The following is a 17,945-nucleotide window of genomic DNA, read 5'->3' on the forward strand; positions in this document are numbered from 1 at the left end:
CGCCGCTTCCCCCGGGCCGCCGCGGCGCCCGGGCCCGGCGGCGTCTTCGCTTTTTTTAATTTATTTTGTATTTATTTCCCCCCCCCCGGCGCGGTGCTCTCGCTCTGCCCCTTCTCTTGCAGATCCGCCGGGGCGAGAGGCGCCGGGCCGGGATGTGAGCAGCCCGCAGATGGGTAGGTGCCCGCGTCTGCGCCCCGCCGCAGCCGGGGGGTCGCGCCGCCCCGGGGTTTGCCCGCTCTCTGTCCCCGCTCTCGGGACTTTTTGACACCCCTCGCGTCGTTTCTTGTGATTACAGCGAAAAAGRTGTTCAGAGGTTAGAGGCGGTGCTGAGGTGCGGGTGTGTATCGGAGGAGCTGGCTGGAGGCTTGCACGGACTGAGGAAAGGGCTCTAGTTCTCGCTGATCTTCTTGTGCATTTGTGTTTTCTTTAAAAAAAATAAAAAGCAAAGCCTTTTAACGCAGCCYGCAGCTGCCCTGCTCCAAGCAGAGCAAACCTCTTCGAGCACGACCAGGCAGAACCTTCTGCTCTCGAGTCTTCTGGGGATTCACGGCCGCTCTTCCCTCAGATGAAGTTGCTGACCCGATGAGGATGGACGCCAGGGACGCGGCGCTGGCTAACCACAGCTCGATGTTCAAGGCTTTCCCCCCGCAACCGAGAGCGAGCCTGCGGGATCCGCCTTCGCAGGCAGACAGCAAGGTTTGCAACCTGTTTACTCCTCTCCCCTGGCAGAGCCGTCCTTTGTCCCTGATGTTGTTCCTTTTCGCTCTTAAGCCTCTGCTCCGACCCCTCCTGGAGGACGCTGTGCGTAGGCAGCTGCTCGTTTGGGCCGATTACTTCCCTCGTTGTTTCCTCTGGGTGTCTGTCTTCCTCCTGAGTTGGAAGCCACCGTGGGCAGGGCCTTTCTGTGCAACATCGAGTTGCTGTCGCAGTATAACATACCAGCGTGTGTTAACCTTAGAATTCAAACCCTGCTGGGTGTTTCAAGCGGCGACTCTTCTGTTGTAGAGTCGTGCCGATTGCCTGCTCTCGATAGTGCCAAATACTTCCTGAACTGATAGAGTGCTGTAAGAGCTGTACTGTTAGTTACTAATTAGCTTATAAAACTGAAATTGCTGGTGTACACACGAGCCTCTGTGTGTACAAACAGTACAGAGGTTTGTTCACTTTATGGAGTCTGCAAGTACGTGCATGTGTCAGGCAAGCGTGTCTCGACGAGTCGGCTAGGAGACAGTACCAGCATAGCTACGAAACTGTTTTTTTTTTCTTTTTTTGCCCTAAACCAAGGTGAAAACAACATTTGTTTTTCTCTTTTCGTTAAAACTGAAATCCTACCTGGCAGAGWTGATTTTAGGCTCCCTGGAGAGCGAGTGACACCTTGGTGACAACGTGCTATGCAGTCAGGCCAGCACTGGTGTAACATTATGTCATTCTGCTCTTTCGTTAGTTCCTAATTTGTAGTTATGTGATCAGGGATGAAGAGGAACTGTAACTTGTCACGTCCCTTCATAGTTCTGTTGTGTCTGGGATTTAAAACTGAGAGCAATACCTTTTTTTTTTAAAAAAAAAAATCTCTTTGCACAGTTCTTACCAAACAAGATTGGCAGCTTCACCTGCCCTGCTGGAAATGCATCTTGTACTCTCAATTACAGCTCAGGTAAGATATCGTTTCTGCCCTGGATATAAATTTMTTTTTTCCTGTTTTTTTTTTTCCTCCAGTAGCGTGGGGATGAAGACGTGACTCTTTCTTGACTGTTGCTGTGTTTCTTCCCAGCAGAAGTTCCGTGTCCTGATGCCCTCCAGGCAGCAGGAGAACCTCGACCGTTCGGCTCAAGCGCCAACGGGCAGTGGAGAGGTCTGGTTCCCACTCTGGGTTCTGCGCCCCAGAAGCCTCGAGTGAGTCGAGGTTCTTATCTGGAATCGCGCAAAAACCCCAGGTGCGTCCGCATCTCCTCCGTGTTTAACTTCCCCTAAAGGACCCWCTGTTGGGAACCTGAAGGGGGGTGAGTGGAGATTTGACCCACACAAACTGGCAGTATTAATGCAGATTCAATTCAGTGTAGAAATGGGTTGCATGGGTTTATAATGGGTCATGGTTGGGTCCCTAGGTGCCTTTCAGTGTTTATAACCTAACTGTGACAAAGATCCTTTATAAAGGACGTGAAACCTGCTACTGAGAGTAGAAGCAACACTCAGTGGGGGGTGACCTGCCTCTCCTGGGAGCTAATAGTGTAACAGGCTGATTTTGAGTCCATCCAAAAAGGCAGTCTCTTTTAAGTTGTCCTGTTGTAAGCCCCTTGATGAGGATAGTTGGAATATGAGAAGGTGGGATAGTGTATTTATATGGGGGAAAAAAAAAGTTTAGTCTCCTAACTGGCCAGTTAAAAGCTCTTCTGACCGCTCAGCGGGAGACTTTTTAAGTTTTTTGCAGATCAGCTGAGCCCGAAGTGGCTATTCAGAAACAAAGGGTTTGATCTGTTGTTTGTGCGAGCATCTTTGTGGAGCTCTGCACAGCAGCGGCTACGATGGAAGAGGAAAGCGATTGCTTTGAGAGTAACCTTGCTTGTGCGTTTGGAGCGCTGATGGTGGGAGCATTGATACAACACCAGGGAGTCAGGAGAGAAATAATACATCAAAGTGTCGTGCTGAAACCGTGCTTAGCGCGCACGAGACTGAACACAGTGCTAGTTTTGCGGCTGGCTGCTGCGGGGAGCAGGTGCCCCTCTAGACCAGGGCAAGTCGTAGTCCTGTGGAAAATCGCTATAGCAGGGACAGATGTTTGCAGTATGTGGAATTTSTTTCAATGGGAGAAATTCCAAATCGACCCGTGTATTTTTAATGGGCTAGGAGGTAAGCCTGACCTGGGGGAGTGGGGAGAAGCAAGGCGAGGGAGAGCATCCCCTTTTTTTTGAAAGAGTGTCGGGATTTGTGTCTCAAGGCAAGGTTCAGCCATTTTGTGGACTGTGGATCAGAAGGGAGGGAGAGCAGTTGGATCTGGCGGGAAGGTCTCAGTCCGGGTTTCTAGGCTGTGGTTCCTCGGCCTTGCAGTGCCACCTGGTGGCATCTGTCTGGTCACACAAGCGTCGCTAGTTCCCTAGCATCAGGAATGGCAGCAGATCAAGCTGATGGAGACCTAGACTTAGGCTTTGAAATAGTTTAAAAGGCAAAGTACTAGTTTCTGACTGAAGTTGGGTAGCCTGAATCTTGACTGGGTTTGGGGGCAAAGAGGTATAGTGTTACCTAATAAAACAAGCATGAAATCAAAGAAACCCTTTTGCTTTTCTGCTCACAGTGGGACGTCCAACAGTTTTGTAGGAAAGTCAAATCACCATTGCCATGCATCAGCTTTTCCAATCAAACCTGCTCAGAGTCCTTCCTGGAGCGGTCCATGTCGTCGTAGCCTGCTTAGCCCTAAGAAAACTCCGAGGCGATTCGTCAGTACGGCTGAAGAGGTAAAGATAAGGCCAGGAGGCTGATTAATGTGTGCTGCTTTCTGAAGTAATTTCTCTTTAGCATCATGAAGAGTTTGAGGTAGGTGAAGCTGCCCTAATTGACTTTGGTTGTGCTGGATTTGTTCCTTACGTCAGGTAGAAACTGGCTCGGACCCTGTTCATACTCGCGCTTCAAGTTGCGGTCGGTTTGATCTTAGCTGACTGTTGAACTTTTCAGGACCGCTGGATGTACTTGCACCAAGTGTGCTTGCTTGGTATTCGTGGTGTCTTTGTTTTAAAATCACGTTGGCTAGAGTTGTCTGGTTATTTCCCTGCAGACTGTTCGAGAGGAAGAGCGAGAGATCTACAGGCAGTTACTTCAGATGGTCACAGGAAAGCAATTCTCCACGTCCAAACCCTCCTCACTGTTCCCCTTCCATATGTGAGTATGTAAAATATGCTTCTCCAGCTGACAGTGCTGCATGTAGTTGCTGGAAACTTACTGTCCGTTGTTCCTAGGTCCAGGTGTTCRAATTCCAGTAAAACCTTAGTGAAAGAAACTCCCAGCCAGAATTCAAAKCTGTTTGAAGCTCACAATATTGCACCAGCCAGTTCAACAACCAGTGCTCTTAGAGCACAGGAGCAGCCATCCCATAAACCATCGCTCTACTCTGCACCTAACTATCCCTCAAATATCTTTGAGTCCAATAACTGCACAGCCCAGCATCACCAAGAAAATCTACCAGCATCTAACACACAGTCTGAAGGTAACAAAAGAAAACAAAACATCTTAGCTATCAACTTAAATGTGTATGGCAAAASCACTTCTTTTTCCATGCTGCAATTAGAATTTTGCAGCATTGGGGGAAGTTAGTAATAATTTTGAGGATAACATTGTTYTTTAATCTTGCCCTCTGTAGGGTCAGACTCTGTCATTTTGCTCAAGGTAAAGGATTCCAGAACTCCAGCTCCAAGGTAAGAGGCTGTAAAATAGGGGTGTGGGGGAAGGACTATAGTAGCTTTTTTGATTCCACTGAGAGATGAGATTGCAGAGTAAAAAGGTGACTACTGATTCTTTGAATGCCTTGCTAGGAGAGAACAGTTTGCTGTAGTAACTTACAGAAGCTCATAAATAGTCTGAATTTAATATATCAAACCTTTCTTGAGAGCTGGATGCAAATTATAGACAGATCTGTCTGAAGTTCTTATCCCTCTAGGAATAAGAGTGTCCAGATACTGCTTATAAATCAGTTTTCAGACAGTTATCTGCTTTGCATGTAAAGGAAAACACTTCATACTTGTCTTTTCTCTCACTTTCTAGCCTTCCGTTCTTCCAGGCAGAACTGTGGATCAAGGAACTGTAAGTGCATGTTTGTGATTTTGGGATTTCTTTTGGCTCTGGTTGTTTGCTGACCGTTTAAATAGGCTTTTCTAAACTCTGGGAATAGATTTACAAAAGTTTACTATCTTTCTAGTGCTTTTCTTCCCTTGATTAAAGAAAAAAGTGAGTGACCTAGTCTCTTGGAGCCTTGAAGTCTTGGGCTTGAATTGTCATATAGGCCCCGGTCTTATACCCTAAGTTCTGCAATTAATTCTATTTCCTATTGCTTCAGCGTCTATCTGTCAGGACTAAAATTGCCCCTCCTTTACTCTTGGAAGCCGTGAGGCTGGGAGAGTAGGAAGAACAGAGTTAGGAAAGSGTGGCTTTGTTGGACATGTGCTGGAAAGAGCATCTCCCTCATCGGTGCCACTTAACATGTGAGCTGAGCGACACGGGATGAGGAATTCRTAGCACCTTTTGATTCCTGGTAACAGGTCTCTCTTATTCTCCTCTGCAGCCACCAGAATTGCACTGATGCTCTTTAAGATGTCAGATTTTTTTTTTTTTGTATAGAGTACCTACAGGCTCATTTCTTACCTTTCAAGGATCTGTTTTCTGGCTGTCTGTGTTTGCATGAGGCAAAGTTTTGATTTGTTCAAATCAACTTTGCTTTTCAGAACCAGCGTCTATGATTCACGAGCTCGGGAGAGGTGGCGTCAAATCGAAGAGCAGAAAGCACTGGCCTTACAGCTGCAAAGCCAGGTAATGGAGAGCAGTTATTGAAAATAGCCTGTGCAAGTTAGAATGCTAAATCACAGAACAAAAAACAAATTGGAAATAGAAAAACGACAAAAATGTACTCCTTCAAGCCCCAGTGTCTTCATTGCTTCCCTTTTCCGTGGCCACAGTACTGTTGAGAGCCCTGCCAAAGTACGTGCTGTCCCTGCATGCCCATTTCTGCATCTCCTGGACCAGCTGGCTCCGTGTTGCTCCCTCATAAGCCCCCAGGCAGGTGGCTCTCGTGGACATTTTGTAATCTGAAGGTCTCTCCTTTAGCGATTGCAGGAACAGGAACACTCAGTGCAGGATCTGGTGGATTTAAATCTTCGAGTTCCCCTCGAGAAAGAAATTCCTGTCACAGTGGTCCCAGAAGAGAAAGAAGATGCTAAGTCAGCTGATGGTGAAGAGGAGTTCCCTGAAATCACTGAGGTAAATCCGCTTGGATCTAGTGAACAAGCGTAATATAAGTCTAAATAGGAAGCTCGAATGTGCTGTAACTCAAGCGGTAGCACAAGTTGGGTGGCCTTTGGGGGCCTGCGATTTAGGAGGTGGGACCAAATGACGAGACAAGTCATTCGTGGCTCTCAGAATCGGAGCCTGAGGTGAGTCAAACAGCAGGGAAGTTTAGTTTGAATAAAGCTGTATCCCATATCATTCTTACTGCTAATGCTTCAAACCTGACTTGTGTTTATCTCATTGCATGAGCTAGTGAGTAAGCCAAATAATTTCTCCATTTAAAGAGGTGACCTGAACCGGTTTTCAGAGATGTTTTCTCTGTGTTGCTGTGACATAGGTTCCTCGAAAGCTTTGTCCCAGTTGCATGCTGTTGCCCATAGCTTTTGTTGCCTTTCCCAGTACTAAGAAAATTTTCTGAGTCCTGCGCACAGGAGGAGATAGCTGTTCCCTCTTGTCTTTTATGCTTTTAATTAAATCTATATCCTTCAAGAAGTAAAGAACAAATCCGGGTTTAAATTTAGCCTTTGTGATGGGCCTAGCAGGAACTCTCACTTCAATGATGCCCCCCCCCCTTTTTTTTTCTGCTGTAGGAAATGGAAAAAGAAATAAAGAATGTGTTCCGAGGTGGGAATCAGGATGAGGTCCTCAGTGAAGCTTTTCGGTTAACAATCACTCGGAAAGACATTCAGACCCTCAATAACCTGAACTGGCTCAACGATGAGGTGAGGAGTCCACCTTGTGCCCCTGAGGCATCCTTCTTTAGCAGTTTAAAGTATGTTAAAATGAGCAGATGTCTGCCTTCTCTTTGTATAAGGACGTCAGAGTGATTTGAGGGTGAAAAGCACTTAAGGGCTCTGCTTCACATGCTGGAGCGGTTAATCTATGAAGTAACCCCTCTGTAGAATATATACTTGAAGAAATAAGAAAAATTGAGGAGTGGGACTGACCACAGACTTGATAAGGGCAAAAATTCCAAATCCTAAATATGTACAACTGCATTTCTAAGTCTTTTAGGACTTTTGAAGCTTTCAGGGCTGTTGAGCTACTTTAAGTCTCCCTGACATAGGTCTTCAGAGTGACAGATGGAGGGAAAAACAACTTCTTACCTACTCTTCTGCATGTGCAGAGCACTTTTTGCAGAGGTGCCAACAATCTAAAGTGCTGTGAATGCTTTTTCTTCACCAGATAATTAATTTCTACATGAACTTGCTGATGGAGCGGAGCAAAGAGAAGGGTTTGCCAACAGTTCATGCATTCAATACCTTCTTCTTCACCAAATTAAAAACTGCAGGGTACCAAGCAGTGAAACGGTGGACTAAAAAAGTAGATATCTTCTCTGTGGACATCCTCTTGGTGCCTATTCATCTAGGAGTGCATTGGTGCCTAGCAGTAAGTGTTTTTACAGTAATTCACAATAGAATGAAGCTGGAGCAGATCATCCTATAAACTCTCCTGTGACTGAACCTAAAATGTTGTGGCCTTTGAGTGAAATAGCTGTCAGGCACTTATGCATAGGGGGAAAAATTCAAGTTCATAGCTAAAATCAAATTCTAGAGTGAGCGAAGAGAGCTGTAACTTTTTTGGTGTCTTTCTAGCCTTTAAAGGACTTCTTTAGAAAGAAAAACAGAACAAAGAAAAAGAGACAGCTGTGAAGGTCACCTAAGGCTTGCTTATTCTCTGGAGAAAGATCTCATTTCCACATTCCCACAAACTCATCTTTAGAGACATTGCCACGGAATCCTTTCAGAACGATTTAGAAGACCGATACGTTGCAGCTCTCTCCACCTTGTGCCTCTGTTTTGTTATGTCCCTTCGCTTGGCTGCTGGCACCTGTGCAGTGACAAACTGCACGTGGCCTTTTAGTCTGCTTCAGCCTTGTTAGTTCAAACATCTTCTGAAGGATGTTAAGCTACTCTGAAAGACCATGCTTACCATGCTGGTGGGTGATGATGTGGAAATGGGGCATGGGCCCCCAAAGAATAGCCTGGGGGTCTAACTTCTTGAACTGCTTAGTATGCATTAAGTCAGGTGGAGCAAACCCTTCTGTAATTGTATCTGTCAGTCTGTGCCTTCAGCAATAGGGATAACAGTGCTCTTGTGTGTTTGCTGGGGTGTTCTGAGGAGAACCTGATTTAGAGATTGAAGTGCTTAAGTAATGCAGCAGCAAGGGGGAGATTTTGGGAGAGGGCTGTGGTGTATTGAGGAAGCTAGAAGTCCTTAGGAATCCTTTGTGTCTTTAGGGGAATTGCTCTGAAATGCTCTAAACTTAACTTCTGTTCTAGCAAGGCCAAGACTTGCAGGTGTGTCCTGGCAAACAGATGAACTCCTCTTGCCTGTTGCATTATTAATGAGTCTCTCTTTATGTAGGTTGTAGACTTCAGGAAAAAAACCATCACCTATTATGACTCCATGGGTGGAATAAACAGCGAAGCCTGCAGGATACTGTTGTGAGTACCACTTAAGTTTGAGTTATGCTTGTTCAAAATCAGACAGCTCCTTGGTTTGCTCTGACTGTGAAGTAACAGCTCTTTTATGGTAACAGTCCCTTTCTGGTTCCTGAGAGGAGGCATCGTAGGAACATCTTGATTTTCATGCGTTATGTTTCATCCTGTGTTGCTCACACAGTCCACAATAATAAAGGCACTTGGTCTGCAAGAGAGTCCTGTATGGAACCTCTGTCTTCATCTGTTCCCAGAAGATCTGTCAGTGAGGCTGGTGTTACCTCTGTAGGGACAGACAGGTTGCAGACCCATCTGTTAAAGACATCAGACGTTATCCATCTGCTGTAGCAGGGTCATCTTGTGCATCTTCTATAGGAGAACAGCAGCTTCTCAGACCCTAAAGAGTAGAGGTTCTTCACTAGTCCTGCAGCTGCTTCAAGAAATGGCATCTCCTGGCCATTTGTTTCAGGTGGAAGCTTTTCCTGCCTGTGGCAAAGAACAACTCAGTAACTTGGTCTTTTGTCTGGAGAAGGAGATTTCTGGAGAGAGTGATGGTGTATGTAGAATTCTGGAGTGTCTGTTGAATCGGGATATGGATAAAGTCCATAAAGTCTCTTCTGTATTGAGTTTCACCAGGATATAACATGCTGTGCTGTGTCCCAAGCCYGAGTTGGGTGAAGTTGTTCTTGCTGGGTTCAAACAGCAAATATGGTTTTGCTTTTAGCAACTTGAGTGGTAGTATGGGGGGGGGGTGGCGTTGGCTGCCTACTCTCCCGAGCAATCTTAGAGCTGTACTGGCAAGTCAAATCCAGAACTGGCAAGCTTGAAATATTCCCTGTTTTCCCATAGTCTGAAGGAGCTCCTGAATAGAGTGCGATTAAAAGCGATGGGGTAGGGGGGAAAAAACCCTCCTCTTTTCTGAAGGTACAAGTTATGTAGGACCAACAGACTTGATACGAGTCAGATTCCAGAGTGACTTTTGAAAAGCAGTCGCAAGCACCTCTTGCTCAGATGTTGACCCTGGGTCATCCTTAGGTTCTGTTTCTTGTCTTGGCTTTGTTCTAATGCTGACTTTGGAATCTGATCTTGAGTCTCAAAAGCTTCTGGCCTGAGGTTGAGTGCTTCTAGGGAGGTGTCACTCATTCAGTCAAGGAATGTTAATAATGATAAAGGCAGACAGGAGACAAATGCCATTTAATCAATTCCAGTCTGTTTAGCACCTTCCTTTTCCAGTTCAGGTGCTTTGCAGTCTGCACGCACCAAGGCTGTTTAACTGACTGTAAAAACAGCTATTTCTCTTCCTTTTCACTAGTGGCCTGTAGTGTTGGTCCAAACAGGGAAAATAGAAGGGGAAAATATGAAGTCTTTGGAAATGGCTTTGAGCAGAGTCTCTCTTAGCTCTGCTGTGTTGCTCATGCCTTTGTGTTCAAACTTTTTTCAAGAATGGTGCAGGCAGAGCTGGCCTGCCTTTGGGCAGGGGTGATCTAGGTGATCTGTTCCTTCAATTAGAATTTCTTTGATTGCAATGAAGAAGCACAGGCATCTGGTGAAATGAGACACCTGGGAGGTGAGAGGGTGCCCCAGAAATCCTCTCCATAGCTCTTTTAAGGGTCTGGGATGAAGAAGGAGTCTCCAAGTTGGTAGCAGGCAGTACCAGAGGATACAAGTTGTATCAGTCCATGCAGGATAAGTGGTGGAGACCCAGGATTTCAGGTCACTGTTGCCCTGGACATAATTGTTTTCCCTCTGTTTCCTTTTAGGAGGCTTTTATTGGTTGAATGCAGTGGGAGGATCACACCGGGAAGAAGGGACGGAGGTCCTATTCATGGTTAGTGACCCTTTCATGCTTTCAATCTTTAGAGCTTCCTAAAGGTGGTGAGTTTCTGATGATTAGCCCTGTTTTACAGAGGAGGGAAACTGAGGCACAGAGAAGGTAACAGATTAAACACCACGGCCACTGGCCAGGCTAGGAGCAAGGGGGCCCACAGACGTTTGTGGCTTGKTAGGTGGACTGGCTGTCACACTTTGTTTTTGTATCTGAGACTTGGCTGTCAGACCTCCTGGAGTGGATTTCAGGAAAGCTGACTCTGTTTAGCTGGATTTTCTCCTTGGGAAAGGCAACGCTCGGTATCTCAGCTCTGCTAGAGGCTTGTGTGTTTTGGATCAGATATAAACCAACCTGTTACGGTTAGTTAAAATCTTGATTTTAGCGTCCACCAGTGAGGAAGTCTCAAGGGATAGAGTGCACAGAGTTAATCGTGCCTGTGAAATCATCTTGTCTCTGGCTAGCAGCAATATTTGTAATGCTTACCTTAAAAATTCCCCTTACTTCCAAGACTTTTAGACATTTAGCAGCGTACTGCAGAGTTGATTTCGACAATTCTTGYGTGCCTAAGCACTGCAAGGGGCAAAAATCCGTTTTTGGATTTAGGAAAATGAGATTAGAAACCTGCAGTATTTGGCAGGGATCGTAGGTATGTTGGCTTTTGATTTGGCATGCAATTAGATTAAATTGTATTAAGCTTTTCTCACTGAGGTACTGACAAAGTTCAGCAGGTACAGTTAAATTCTGCCTCCCTGAATTGTCTCACAATTTGAAGTTAGCACATTTTTCTTTCAGTCCCCTCCATAAAGCTTGTTGTCTAGGCAAGACCGGTGCTACAAGTACCTGATGTTAGCCGATGTCTGTGTGTGCTAGATCTGCAGAGACTGCTTATAGGRAATCACAATGCTGATGGTCACAGTTAATGCAAACTGTGCGTAGTAAGTTAATTCCTTGCTCTCTTAGAAAACAACTTGGAATTTCCTAGCTGCTGTGTATGTGTCAGCGTTGTAGCTCTGGCTTGTAKTTCTTACAGATGAAACTGGACACGTAGAAGCCACTTGGTGGCTTTATCCACTGAAGCGCAGGCGCTGTTTAAACTTCACCGCTTTCTTCCGTCTGCCAGACGGAGTCTCGCGCTCAGATCCTCTGTCCGCCCCCGTCCCATATGTGCAGACCCAGTCCACGTGGAAGCATCGCTTTGGAGGCTCATCCTCGTCTCSTGTGAAGTGTCCCTTTATCTGTGCGGCTTCACTACCCATCTCTTACCGTGTGGAGCAGAGTGGGCTGTGTGATACTGCTCTTTTTTTTAACTGACGATTCAGATGGATTCTGTGACAGGCAGCAGTTGCCAGGATTTCTTTTTCTTTGCAGCTGAAAGGAGGCCATTAGCTAATTAATGTATTCTTGGTGTTTGTATTGTGGTGCAGATATTTACTGCCTTCCTGCAGTCACCCATCCAGYACTGGAGGCTCAGCTCGCCCTTATTTTGAAGTAGTCACAAGGAGTTTCTTATCTGTCCATTAACTCTTTTCTGGAGAGGAGATACGGAGGCTTTGTGCTGTCAATGAAAGGCTTTTTTTTTTTTCCTTGAGATTTGCCCCCTTGTTGAGTTTGTCTTGTCTGAACTGCAGCAGTCAAAGCAGCCAAGCAGAGGGCTGCCCAAGAGCAATTACAGCGATTGCTGGCAGCTGGCAGACCCTTTGCTGGGAGACTGGGCTCGGGGCATGCATCCGTCTAGTAAAAGCTGATAGAAAATGCTTGTCTGGAAGTGGTCTGGTTTTCAGTGGATTACCAGAAGGGAGACTCTCCTCCTTGATATCTTATGTTCGGCAAAACCTATTTGTGGCACTGTCTTAGAGGGAACAATTGTTAGTCTTCGAGCATCTCCCCTGTCAGATACCAGCTGTCTTTGATCACCCAGCTGTGTGGGAGCTTTTCCTCTAACTTGCCTAAAGCGTTTGAAGTTTTCTTTGAATGATGTATATATTCTTTTTATTTCTTATTTAGAATTGGGATAGAAAAATTCTGACCCTCTGTCTCTTGGGTTTGCCTGTGGGTCACATCTCCCCTTTTCTCCATCTCATTTCAGAGTTTGCTAATGGCAAGATGTGATTTAGCCAAGTCTTAGTCGATCAAATTTCCAAAAGATGGCACATCTCTCCGTGTTGGCGGCCAAACCCACCTTCTCCGCTCTTCTCTGTGCCAGATGCTCTCTTGACCCATCCATTCGAGCCAGCAGCATTTAATCCCCTCCTTTTTCTTTCCAAGTTTTCTGATCACAGCCACAACAGTGAGAAGAATCCTCAAACTGTTTTGAGAAGATGCCAGCGTGAAGATGACTTCTGTAGATCTGTCCAGCTCTTTTGTGACTAAGATTAACAGGGCGTCTGAAAAGCTGAACGTCACTTAGTGACGCTGGTAGGCAACTGAGTGTTTCCTTTGGGGCCGCTGAGAATATTTTGACCACATCACCTTATCTCCTGAGGCTCCCTAAAGCCTCTCTTTGTGAGTGTGCCCCTCTTGAGTTTCCTCATAAACCAAATGACTCAAGGTGTTCATTTGCAACGGAAAAAACTTAACAGTTGCCTTGGTATGCTCTGTGCATGGTCTTGGTGGAGTTTCTAAACTTCTTCATGCAGATACTGATCTTAGCCCAGAGGGAAAAMCAAAAACTTCCTGCCTGTTTGTCCAATGCTGTAATTTGGGCTGAATTGGCAGAAGCCTGTTAGGGCAGAGAAGATGTGACAATACCTGTCAGCAATCCTGAGGAAGAGTGGCCGGGGCTTCCTCACTCCTCAGTTCTGGGCCTTGGAACAGGACTGTTCTACTGTTTGTCTTCACCTGTTGGAGGCTTGTAAAACGTATCTTTCATTCTCCCTCTTCCCCCCTGCATGCCTGGCTCATTTCCAGCTATTTCTGAAATAATCTTTGGGTGCTCCCTACTGGAGTAACAGGTCTTCCCTTCTCCACCTTCGTTTATTGCAATACTATTTCGTGCTCTGTACAATCTCCCAGCAGCTCCATGCTTGCACTGGTCATTGAAGAGGGTTGTTTCTCTCTTTCCTACAGTTGGTTTGACACTTTTTTGTGAGCATCCACTGCATTTGGTTCAGTTCCTGTATAGGTACCTCAGGGCTGACTGTAGCGTGGGTTTTTCCCRTTGCTGATTCTCCTCCTTCCCCAGTCCTGGGATTTTACTTGAGAAAATCAGGGTCAYGGGGTCCATCTTCCCTAGCTTGCTTCTACTTGAAAGTGTTCTTGAACTGTTCTGCTGGGGTAAGAAAAGCTCAAGTCTGTAGTGAGAGGGRACCCTGAGAGAAAAGCCCTGGGAAAAAGCCTGCCAGTGTGTTGAACCTGCCACCAGCCTGAAGAGGAGTTTCGTGGTGTTCCCTGATTTACACCAGGGTGATTGTTTCAGAGCTGCTGGGATGCTGTTAAGGTTATTACATACTCGGTGCTATCTACTTTTATGCTAAGCTAGATCCTCAAAAGACAAGAGGCTTTAATCTGCAGGAAGCTATACTGGACTGAATTCACCTCTCCAGTCTCTCCTTGAACATAACTCTCAGCCTGCAGAAGCTTTTTGAGGCAGCCCAGTGGCTGCTGAGCTTTTCTCTGCTGTGAGTCACTCAAATAAATCAGATTTGTTCTCACTGGTTTATTTGTGGTTTTGACTCTTTGCTTGGCAGGTATTTTTTTTGGGATGGGTTTTTAGGTTCTGCTTGGTCCTTCTTTTGATTGCCTGGAGCTCCTCAAAGCGTGAGTCTGTAGAGCCCTTTTTAAAATGGCCAGTACTGAGAAGAAAATATTGGACTTCCATTTTGCATTAATTCTGCAAACATGTCTGAGGACATTTTAGGTAAACTGACATTGAGCATATTGGACGTTGGCTAGTTTTCCTTATTCCTCTAAGTAAGCTTTTTTGTTCTCTCATTCCTACAGGCAATACTTAAAACAGGAAAGTCTTGACAAGAAAAGGAAAGAATTCGACACTAATGGCTGGTCCTTGCTGAGTAAGAAGAGTCAGGTAAGTTTGTGCAGTCAGGAGTCTGGAAGGACCAAGTCTGTCTTGGTCCTTGCTTTTGATTTGGGCTGGGATAAACTCTTCCTGGGTAGTTTTATTGGTGGTGACATGTTCTCACAGTAACTATGGAGGGTGAACAAGTCCCTGATCCTCAGTGGCCGAATGCTTTGCTGCAAATCCCCATCCATCTATCCATGGAAGTAGTAGGGAAGCTTTCATCAGCTGCAGTGCCACCTCTGTTCCTGCCACGCAGAGCTTGCCCACTCTATTGGCCTCCTCTTACCTGTGCCGACCTTCACCCATCCATCCTGACCTGCTTCCTTAGGACCTGTYGGATTTCTTGGACAGAGCTCCTTGACTTGGAACTCTTCCTCCTTTGGGATTAGTGTGGGGATTGGCTCCTCTAAAAATGACACTTGGGTTTGTGTCGTTTYGGTGCAGGAGATCCCGCAGCAGATGAACGGCAGCGACTGTGGGATGTTTGCCTGCAAATACGCTGACTGCATTACCAAAGACAAGCCCATCAACTTCACACAGGTAGGCCTGGCCACCACCCCGGCATGCTCTGCTGCTCCCTGTGCTCAGGGGAGAGACAGAAGTGGGTGACACTTACTTGTGTATATTCTCATTTTAGTATTTTTSCCTTTACTTTCTTTCTGTTTGGTTAAAAATGCCTCCCTGCCCGTGTGCCTGGTCATATCAGTGCTACTTTGAGAAGARCTGGCACAAGGTGCTATTTCAAATGTAGACTGTCAGCTGAAGTCCAGTGGCAGGGTTTTTTTCCCCCACTGGCTGTATAAAATTGTCCTGAAAAAACATCTGCAGGTCCTCTATTATACCCAAACACGCGACCAGTATGGTTGGCCATAGCTCACAAAACTATAGTCTTCCATACATAYGGCACCAGTAATACTGGTAATGAAAGTGGAGCATTGCAGCCCAAATCCCAAGGCAGTGTCAGTGTTGCTTAACATTATTAGCCTCCATGGAACATCCTTTGTGTGAGTGTTTTAGTTTTGGTTGCTAGAGAATGTCGTCAGAGCTATGTTACTACCTACATCTCATCTTATTTGCTGCTCTGCTTTAAATAATCTGAAAGCAAATTCCCCATGAAAGGCACCATTTATTAAAAATRTATGTATGCACACACACACTCGGGGAAGTGGCTGGTCAGTGCATGGTCCAACATCAAAAGACGTGCTGATATAAGTTCTTTCTTCTCTCTGTCTGTCTGTCTCTCCTTTTCCCACCCAAAGCAACACATGCCCTATTTCCGAAAGCGGATGGCCTGGGAAATCCTTCACCGCAAGCTGTTATGATGGTGGTGATGGTGATGAKGATGTGCCGAAAGCTGGTTCCTTGAGAGATTGTATCAGAAGTGCCCAGATTTGCCCTGCTCAGCAGTCAGAGCTGTGGCAGGCATGGACCCGCACGGGGGTTCAGTCAAAGAAACCGCAAATGAACTCTGTATGATATTTTTGATAAAACATCMTTCATGGACCAATGCGCGACGGAAATGTTCAGAAGCACACTTGCCTTTCTTTTTGTTTTTTTTTTTATTATTTCAAAACCTATTTTTACAAGCAATTTCAGGTGCTGAGACTCCAGGTGGGGGGCTGCTTTGGACTTCCGAGGAACTCTTTTTTTTCTGCTTTTTTCAGCTCTTGCTGTCAGCATYGCTGAGCTGATGATGTGACTCTTTGCGCGGGTGGCCTGGATTTCAGGGGAAGGGAAGGCACTTAACCGGTTTTGGATGCTCTGAGCACTGGAAGAGCTGTGCTCCRCACCAAGGGGGCTTGTAAGTTGGGTGGGGGAAGACTAAAGTTCATTTGGGGATGGATGTAGGGAGAGTTCGCCCTTAGAGGTAGCCCTGTTTTTWAAAAAAACAAAACAAAACAACCAACCAAACGGAAAACCATCRTGTAGCAAGCAGCTGCTCTTGGATTGCCACAAGGTGGTTGGGCCGGCAGTTGTGTGGTAGGAACAGGAAAGAAGGAAGCAAACCCTTTTCAGAAATGGCCAGGAAAAGTGATTCTGATGAGCAACGTTGGCTTTTTGATGTGACCTCTACAGTTGCCTCCCATCTTATCTCCCCTCTGTCCCCAAGCCAGCATTTTTTCTGTTACCTATCACAAACTCTACCTGCTGTCACCTATCCTGAGATTATAACCTACTTGTTGCTTGTGCTGTCAGTACTTAGGACAGCTGCGGTGTGGCTTAGACGTGGCTGTGGGCTTTCCCTGAAGAGCCATCGTGAGGCCAGGAGGCAGGTAGGGAGTCCCACAGGCCTGTTAAGCAGGACCTGGGTGACCCGTGAAGGTAACTTGTTTGCGCTGGATACCGTTTCTGCAGAGTCACTTTTCTGCCCGAGGAATTCGTCTCCCAGTTCTTAGCATCAAGTGTTTACAGAATTCAGGTACAAATTTGACTTGTTGTAGCGTAGAATCAATGCATCGATTCGTTGTTTTGTATATATTTTCAAATGTTTTCTAGAGTTGACAAAGAACAAAGTTTTGAGTGTGCATTTTTCTGCCCGTGCTTTATCTCCTAGCAAGAGATGAGGCTGTGGATTCTTCCCACCTTGGTCCTGGTGCAGCTGACCCCAGCTGAGCAGAACGAATATAAATCGTTCCATGTCATCCCCTCTCTCCATGATATTTTGCACATGTTTTGCCTGGGGGTGAATGCTGACACGAGGTCAAAGGTGGCACTGAATCCAGGCATCGTATTCAAGTTCAGAAGTGCTTCCAAAGGTATCTCTAGGTATGTTCAGCGTGTGACTCCCGGGAGCCTTGAGGACTAGCGACCTGGGTCTCGTTCAGTGAGTGGGGGAAAAGTAAAATGCTCAGAAGCACTTAAAAACCTTCCGGACGTGGGATTTTGGGGGCCCCCGGGATGCCTCGATGCTTTTGAGCATTTTACCTTGAGCACCTAATTCCTTTAGGCTCTCTGGTCAGTCTTGGATGAAGCTTTGCTGATGCTTTCAGCTGTTTTAATTTATTCTCAAATGAGGTTTGGGAGGAAGTGGTGAGTGTTTGACAAGCTTTCCAAGCTGCTGAACCTGGTTCTTTTCTCTAGTGTACATAATCTTTTTAAGTATAAGTAAAAATTAAATAATGTCCACTTTTGTATTTTTGTCTCCAGATAGGGAGTAATATTTTATACATTTTCTGTACCTGTAAGCAGTAGTTTTGTACAAGATTTCTGCCTTTGCCCCTCGCTCCCRCCAAGTTGTGTTCTTTGTAGGCTGGTTTGTATCCCTCCCTCCCTCCCTCTCCTGTCTGTTTGTTTTATACCGAGCTGATTTATTACCTTTTTCTATCTTTTACTGCAAGTAAAGATCTAAGGGAAAAAAAAAGTAAACTGTATCTTTTCTTTTTTGTAATGATTCGCTGTTAAATAAAATTAGCTGTAAAACTGTATCCCTGCTAGCACCGGGAGCAGGAGTGTCTTTGTTAGCGAACAGTGCTCGCTTATGGAAGGCTAGTTTACATAATTCACCCTCTCCTTAAAATAAATCACTCCCAGCAGGCTCAGGCTGTCGGAATAGAGGCATTTTAGTGCTCATGTTTCCCACCTAAAAGAATTTGATAGAGGGAGGAAAGAGCCAGTTTTCTCTTCCTAAAACCGCTGCAAGCCAGAGTTAAAAGGCTTTTAGACTCGTGCGTTA

The 17,945-nt window shown here is 45.8% G+C and overlaps 1 protein-coding gene across 2 annotated transcripts; it reads left to right on the top strand.

Annotated features, from left to right (window-relative positions):
* Window positions 1-21: 21 nt before the first annotated feature.
* SENP1 (SUMO specific peptidase 1) lies at window positions 22-17,697 on the top strand. Of its 2 annotated transcripts, none has more exons than XR_014897773.1 (17): window positions 22-173; window positions 566-696; window positions 1,582-1,654; window positions 1,775-1,934; window positions 3,290-3,449; window positions 3,767-3,870; window positions 3,948-4,195; window positions 4,349-4,403; window positions 4,750-4,788; window positions 5,427-5,511; window positions 5,806-5,958; window positions 6,576-6,707; window positions 7,171-7,374; window positions 8,353-8,432; window positions 10,187-10,254; window positions 14,194-14,278; window positions 14,717-14,731. XR_014897773.1 is itself a non-coding variant. In XM_085320884.1 (17 exons), the coding sequence occupies exons 1-17, from the start codon at window positions 170-172 to the stop codon at window positions 15,592-15,594; spliced, it is 1,872 nt and encodes a 623-aa protein (XP_085177010.1). In that variant the 5' UTR covers window positions 70-169; the 3' UTR covers window positions 15,595-17,697. The 2 variants fall into 2 exon arrangements, 1 of the variants encoding a protein (XP_085177010.1); XM_085320884.1 differs by lacking the exon at window positions 10,187-10,254 and adding an exon at window positions 15,532-17,697 and having other exon boundaries at window positions 70-173; window positions 14,717-14,812.
* The last annotated feature ends 248 nt before the right edge of the window (window positions 17,698-17,945 follow it).

Source organism: Rhea americana, unplaced genomic scaffold, assembly GCF_003343005.1.
Source record: "Rhea americana isolate MKP2758 unplaced genomic scaffold, rheAme1 scaffold_663, whole genome shotgun sequence".
In the NCBI taxonomy this organism is placed as follows: domain Eukaryota; kingdom Metazoa; phylum Chordata; class Aves; order Rheiformes; family Rheidae; genus Rhea; species Rhea americana.